Raw genomic sequence first — 7,384 nt, forward strand, 5'->3', positions numbered from 1 at the left:
AAGTAGCAATATTTGAAGCATTCGAAATGAATCAAGCCATGGAAGTAGAGAAAATGAGTAATTTAGCACTCTTGTTTGTCTTGGCTTTGTGCATGACTCAACCGCTAATAACCAATGCCTACAACCCCGACAACTACAAATATGTCGTTCACATTGAAAATAGGTTATCAAATCATACTCTACAAGTTTTTTGTAGGTCCGGATCCGGAGACGGCCAAGATCTTGGAGACCATGATATCCCTCTGGGTAAACAGTTCCAATGGGAGTTTCGCATCAACAAACGTCGGACCACATACTTCTTCTGCCAATTGTCGTGGGTACGTAGAAATCAGATCTTACATCAGATCTTTGGTGTTTTCTCCACTGAACGCGATTTTCTCTATCATAACTGTGCACCATTGGGACGAAATCGTAATGTTCAGAAGTGCTTTTGGCGGGCCAAAAATGATGGAATATACTTGTCCAATTTTTCGACTAAAAAATATATTTTTACATATAAGTGGGAACACTGATAAACTTGAAGGCAAGCAGACCAATTATAATGAGGTCAGGTAACTTTGTTAATTTTCTCCAATAAATAAAACAAAAAGCACTTTCTGATCCCAACGTTTGAAGGTTTTACTCAATTACATGGTGAATATGTATTTTTGCTATATACGAGAAGGGAAAAAATGAAATAAAACATTTGAGTACCTTTTTCTTTTTCTTTTTATTTTTATTTTTTATTTTTTTTTTATAATAAATGTGCAATTTAGTTGTTTAACATATTTTTATGTCCAACCTACAACAGCTAATTAATAGATGGATGGAATAAGTTGGCATTGAAACTTCAAAAAAGGATCCAAATAACATTGAGCTGTTTACTATTTTTGCGTCACAGTTGATGACGCTACCATGGTAATAAATCCAACCTCCTTACAATTATATATAGGAATATGACATGTGCCATGTCCGTAAACATATAAAGTTGACAACTTTTTACCCGATTATGGTCGATCTTGTGTTAATTCATCTTATTCTTTCAACACTTATCTTATCTTCACACACGTACACACAAGCAAAATATATATAGAGGTCTTCCTGTGCCTTTTTTGTGCTTATTGCCCTTTTCTTGTTAGCCTTTCTTTAATATAAGGAGAACCATTTCTGACTTTACTACCATCTAATTTTAGGATCACACAAGTTTAATTTGTTTTTTTCTTCATTATAACCATTTTTTTCTGGTGGTAATCATAAACTAAACCAAGTTCGCCGGAAGTCATTGTTGGCCATTGGCATTGGAGGTTAAGTGAAGTTGCGGTCGCTGATTTTCCATGTAAGCCAAATGTCGAAAATTGTTTTTAATTAAAATTTTTATTCTTTTTTTTTGGGGGGGGGAAAGGGCGAAATGCTACTCAACATTCTTAAATGTTCATCCTTTAATATTCTTGTTTATGTGGCACATTTACATCCACTTTTAAGAAGAAAAATAAAAACGAAAAATAAAAGAACAAAGGGAATGGTAAGAGATGTTAAGATGAACGCTTAAAAATGCTACTATTTTTTTGTTTTGTTTTTGGTTTGGTTTAAAAAACAATGATTTTGGTGAAAACAAATGGATCTTTAAAGTGGGAAGATTAAACGTATCCAGAAAGGATGAAGGCACAAAAGTGCAACTAGAAAACACAAGAAATTTGTTCTTCATCATCCATCTTACTCTTGGGGATAAAATCCCTATATGTATATGTTCAAGGCTTCCAGCCTCGTATTTAGAACATATTGCTCCATTATTTTACTCATAATTAAGAAAGTTGGGGGTTTTGAAGAAAGGTAAGCATGCATAAAAGTAGAACAAGTTGGTAATGGTGTATTCTCTTTCGTGAAGATTGAATGCAAGACCATCGATCCTGTTGATTTTGTTGATCAGGAAGAAAACGATGCTTAATGTCATTTAGTGTCTCAGACAACTTGTGAAAATGAAGGCAAGTTCTGGCCTTACGCTGAATCCTGGGCCTCAATGTGGGGCTCTAGCCGTTGCATTTGTTAATTCTTTTCAGCCAATCAATAAGGCTTCAGGCCCAAGAAAGGGGGTGCGAAGGGTATAATGTCACATCAATTAAGATTATTAAATAACATAGAACTATATTTAATAATTTATCATATCACAATATATAAGCCCAAATACCAATATAAAATAAAAGATTGAGAAAGTAAAAGGGTGGTTGGTTGACACCTGGCACTGATGAGTCTGCAACTTGAAAACGGGTAATGCTATAAGTCATTTTAGAGTCTTCCCAAATATGATATAATTTTTAAAATTATCGTTAAATTTGAAATGTAATTTATTAACTTTTAATCTATTAATGATTTTAAAAATCACATCATATTTATGATAATTTTTAGAGAACTTTAGAAAGACTCATACTTAATGCTTACAAATAGTTAGTGGTTGGCTGGCCCCCACCCTAATTGGATTCGAGAGAACACGTAGCGAGGATGGTGAGAAAATTGAATGAGCTGTCAAAATAATTGGATGCTGGTGAGGTGGCACTCTTAGCTGTCGAACAAATATCTTCTAAGTTCGCAGTTCACACTAGCGAAGTTGCTAGAAAAGCCGCCCATTAAAAGCTCGCTTTCTCTTCAATATCTCCGACGGTTAAATCTCTTCCCTCTCTCTGCCTCTGACACGCCAATTGAGAGAAAGAAAGATTCGTTTCAAAACTTCAATGGGAAAGAAGAGCTACATAAGAATGAAAACGGATCAAGACACGAACCAGCTGATCAGCTCTGATCTGAAAGAGCTTGGAAACGCCGCTAAAAAGCTCGCTACCCATGTCGGCAACCTCACCAGCTTAGGCTTCGGCACCACATTCCTTCAATGGGTTGCTTCCTTCTCTGCAATGTATGTCTCTCTCTCTGTGCCTGTGTGTAGAGAGATATATGTGATCAGTTATGTTAGCAAGCTACTATGTGAATCTCAGGATCTTCCTTTACTTAATACATGAAGTTTAGATGCAAAAAGTTATTTTTTCTTTTCTGTTCTTGGAATTTTATGATAGGTATAAAGTTGATATTGGAGCGAATAAAACATTACGTTACTTTAGCAAATTAACAAGCTTTTGGACAATTGGTTGTGAATTGTGATATAAGATCATCATTAGTTATTATCAATTTATATCATGAGATCTTTCTTTTCGTGGGTGTGTGTGTTTGTGCACATTTTTTATTCTTTGGTTGATGGTCAATTTGATTCAACTTCTATTCACTCTGGTTGATGGTCTGCAGATCATTCTCGTGAAAGTCAACCCCATAGTAATTTTTTTTTTCGTTTCATTTTCATGGCATGATTTTACTGAATTTGTCTGATATCACTTGTTCATGAGATGTATTGAGGGATCATTCAGTTTATGTTTTTTGGTAAACTGATCTTCTAATAGGGTTTAAATATGTTTGCTTTTCCTGCCATGGTTTAATGGGGGGTGTCTTCGATGAATTTCTGATTCTAATGAGTAATGCTATATAGTACAATTGTCATATGAAGTGGCAGAGGAAGTCGGCCATTGAATTAGCACTTGTAAAAAAAATGAAAAAAGAAGAAGCCAATAGCTCTGAGTTGTATGATAGTTGTATAGGGTCTACTAAATAGAATTACTAATGGGATTTAAATTTGCTCAATTTTACTTTCCTTCCTAGAGAGTATCTTTTTTTTTTTTTTTTCTTCAATTTGGTTCCTTTTTGATGGATCAAATTGTTTTTTCTTTTCCCTCTTTTTTGGGCCTTTTCTGTTCTTTATAGTTTTCTCTGCAGGTTTTGCTGCAACCAGTCTTGTCGCATTCCTTTTATGTCTCAAGATTCTATAATTGAATCTACCGAGTTGTTTCTTTTCACTTTTATTTCACTTTTGATTAGTCAAGAAAATTTTATGTCCTTTTGCTAGGAGGTCTACTATGTTTTCTGTTGCTTGCCACGGCATTCAATATTGCTGGAAAAATATGCATCCTGTAGGTTGAATCTTTAAATTCTACATCATTGATTCATTGTGATATCTTTGTTACAGATGTTGTCTTCCCTACATGAAAACTTTAATCAATTGACCGTAAACATGCAGCGTCTGATGGCAGTGAATTTATCATTGAACTTTTAAGTGAAAACGTACAGTTACTTTGGAATTGCCAATTGATCAAATGAGAGCATACTCTTGCCATGTTTCTCTAACGTATTATGTTTTTATCTAGTTATTATTACTTGTGGTTGTGTGAGAATTTCGTATGTATGGCCTAATTGATTCCTTTCATATGCTTATTTTAGTTATTTGTTGGTTCTGGATCGAACACATTGGAAGACAAACATTCTTACGTCTCTGCTAATCCCGTACATCTTCTTCAGTTTTCCTTCACTACTGTTCAACATCTTCAGGTGATCAGTTGTACTATTGTAACACTTTTTCAATGATCTCAATCTTTATTGTACTTATATGCTACAAATTGTATGGTGATGCAGAGGAGAGATTGGGAAATGGATTGCTTTTGTTGCGGTTGTGTTGCGCCTTTTCCTCCCACGACATTTCCCAGGTATAGCATAAGTTTCAGTCAGCGTTGATTGATCATGCTCATGTTTTAATGCTTTATAAATAATAAGTTAAGCCTATATTGTAAATCTAACTTGGAATTTGAAGACTGAAATCCTAAACTTGCCAACTTCATTTAGGGGGAATATACAACTAGTTCACTTCAATACGACTTTGTTATATATGCACTTCTTCTCATGCCTAGGCAGACATTATTAACTTGCTTAAACATTAGTTAAAAAGGGTGTCAGCCTGCTAGTACAAATTCTGCCATACAACCAAATATGTACTGATTATGACTGTAACTGCAGATTGGCTGGAACTTCCAGGCGCTTTGATTCTTTTGATGGTGGTGGCTCCTAGTTTACTTGCAGACACTGTAAGGGACGACTGGATTGGCGTGGCAATATGTCTTGTCATTGCATGTTATTTGCTGCAAGAACACATCCGGGCATCTGGCGGTTTCAGAAATTCCTTCACAAAAGCCAATGGCATATCAAACACGGTTGGTATAATCCTTCTGTTGGTCTATCCTGTCTGGGCACTGGTACTTGACTTCATATAGCCACACTCTGCAGCATGTGGATTGCCTCGAGGCTTCCATATTTTATGAACCATCTTGTTTGTATCATTCAGATAAACTGACAAGTTTGTTACTCAGAAGATATGTTGTTATCATTTGCACCAGTATAAACGCCAACAGAAAAATTGTGCTTTATTCTGTTGAAGGGGATTAGCATAATTTTTTTTTGTTATTTCATCCTTATCATGTGATCTTTTTTGAGGCTTCCAAATGTTTTGATTGTCTTTTTGTGTCATTATTGGGTTAGGATAGATGAATTCGATAACAACGTCCAATTACTAAGACACATCACATGTTACACGGGCAATTCCAAAAAATAACACATCATCGGACTGTAGATGATGGAAGCCCGTCAGTCTACTGACAGTCGGAGGAGTAAGTTCTGTAACAAAAAAGTTGTGGTGCGTTTGTTAAAGGGTTTTGGTCAGCAAAAATTGATTAATTTAATAAAAAAAAAAAAAGTGAAAAAGTAAGAATGTTTTGCATAAAAAAAAAAAAAAAAATTTAGTGATTTTTTTATTTGAATAGCAATAAAAAATGATTGATGTGACGTAAAAAATAAGAGAATGTTAGAAAATAAAAAAGTGAGATGAATAATATTGAACTAAAGTTGTTTAGCAAATGGGGCCTTAATTGTTTGTGCCTTCCAACATGTACTTGTATCTTGATTGCTTGCTCAAATCTTCATATATATTTTCTGTTCGCGCTATTGTATGAAGTCAAAATCCATTTTGTTGGTATGCGGTGTTTGTTTGTACTTGGGTGGTAAACTTGATGGTGCAATCTTTCTAAGGCGAATAGATGAAGATGGGGATGTCCAACAATCTTCCTGCTTAGATTGCAAGGGATATTTGCAATTGGGAGAGGTCTTTGATGGAGTTTATTTGTCTGAGTAAGTATTCAGGCAAGTGAATCCTACTACGAGTGGTCGGAATTCCTAGCAATTAGCTGCTTATATTGTTGGCAATTCAGGTAACTAATTGTGAGAGGACTACTTATAGGGTTTACTTATTTAAGCAGGTCTCGAGCTGCCTAAACATTTGTCCGGACAAGTGGGCCCTATGTAGGTCTTTTTACACTTGCGGTCTAAATTGTTAACAATTCAAATAGATAAGTGCATTGAATCTCAATCCCTTGTGATCTAGTGATCCCATAGATGATCACAAAAAGCCACCTAATTACTGTAGCAGAAGTAATTCAACATTTCAACAGTGCACAATTGGCTAAGAAAGTGCTCTTTGCTTGTTATTCATACCGCCACTACATTAGAGCTGGATCAGCCATCCATGGCTGCTTGACCCACTTTAGATTATTTGGATTATATAAAAGCAAGCAATTTTTCTTGTTTGGTCCAACTAATTTAACCAACTAGGGAAAAAGAAAAATCTAGGCTCACGTTGGTGCCAGGCTCGGGAAACGTTTGTTACTCTTGTAGCGTAGGTTGTCCTAGTTTTGCAACCCAATTTTATGACCTCATAAAATGACAATAGCACCAAGATCCTCAAAATAGAAAATCTCAAACAATTTTTTATCTATAATTTATAAAGAAACATGGACAAGGATCGGCATACCTAGCCATTGTGGGTAAAATATATGGGTGCTTTTCTCACACTAGAGTTGTTAGACAAGAAAGAAAAATAAACAAACTTATGGGAAACTATAACAGTTGATAATATCTGAATTACAGTTTGTACTTTGTAGCTACCAATCCTGTTGTCACGCCCTTATTCCCTTGCCTTCACTGTACAATTGATCAACAATATCCTACCGATGACATTGGCAAAAACATAATACTGATGCCGCATAGGCCAACACTCTGACTTTCATAGTAGATCAATAGAAAGAATACAAAGGATATATAATAAGAGGAAGAGGAATGCGGATTCGGCTTGGGTCCTATTTCAGTTTAAATTGGACCCGATTTAGACTTGTGTCCTGTTATGGGACACAAAGGACACATGTCCCAACCCAATGGATCCAGTTCTAATTAGAATTGAACCCAAACCAAACCCAGAGGTTGGCTACTTAGCTTGAAATACAGTCCTAAATAACGCACATCATGCTTTTGGACTCTCTGCTTTAAAATTCAGGTTTAGGTTCAAATAATAGTAAAATGCCGTGGGACCTTTTTGTTTAATCCTTCATGTTTTCCATAGAAAATCACAAAACAGTAACCAACCTATGAATTGATCAATTTATACAACCTTTTACAAATTTGAAAAGATGGGATTTTTCCCACTTTTGATTGGGAAAGA

At 35.3% G+C, this 7,384-nt stretch overlaps 1 protein-coding gene across 1 annotated transcript; it reads left to right on the plus strand.

Annotated features, from left to right (window-relative positions):
- The first annotated feature begins 2,580 nt into the window (after positions 1–2,580).
- LOC132168106 (cold-regulated 413 plasma membrane protein 1) lies at positions 2,581–5,334 on the plus strand. The gene is made up of 4 exons (XM_059579184.2): positions 2,581–2,881; positions 4,288–4,395; positions 4,480–4,550; positions 4,858–5,334. Exons 1-4 carry the CDS (start codon positions 2,706–2,708, stop codon positions 5,109–5,111), a joined length of 609 nt encoding a protein of 202 aa, XP_059435167.1. The 5' UTR covers positions 2,581–2,705; the 3' UTR covers positions 5,112–5,334.
- Positions 5,335–7,384: the final 2,050 nt, after the last annotated feature.

The sequence above is a fragment of the Corylus avellana genome, chromosome 2, assembly GCF_965113065.1.
Source record: "Corylus avellana chromosome 2, dhCorAvel1.hap1.2, whole genome shotgun sequence".
Classification (NCBI taxonomy): Eukaryota; Viridiplantae; Streptophyta; class Magnoliopsida; order Fagales; family Betulaceae; genus Corylus; species Corylus avellana.

Bases quoted from the DNA above. Each gene is read 5' to 3' on its own strand.
- LOC132168106 (XM_059579184.2), top strand. From the start codon at position 2,706: ATGGGAAAGAAGAGCTACATAAGAATGAAAACGGATCAAGACACGAAC. The intron at 2,882-4,287 runs GTATGTCTCTCT...TGCTTATTTTAG, and splicing joins GTTGCTTCCTTCTCTGCAAT to TTATTTGTTGGTTCTGGATC. The intron at 4,396-4,479 runs GTGATCAGTTGT...ATGGTGATGCAG, and splicing joins CTACTGTTCAACATCTTCAG to AGGAGAGATTGGGAAATGGA.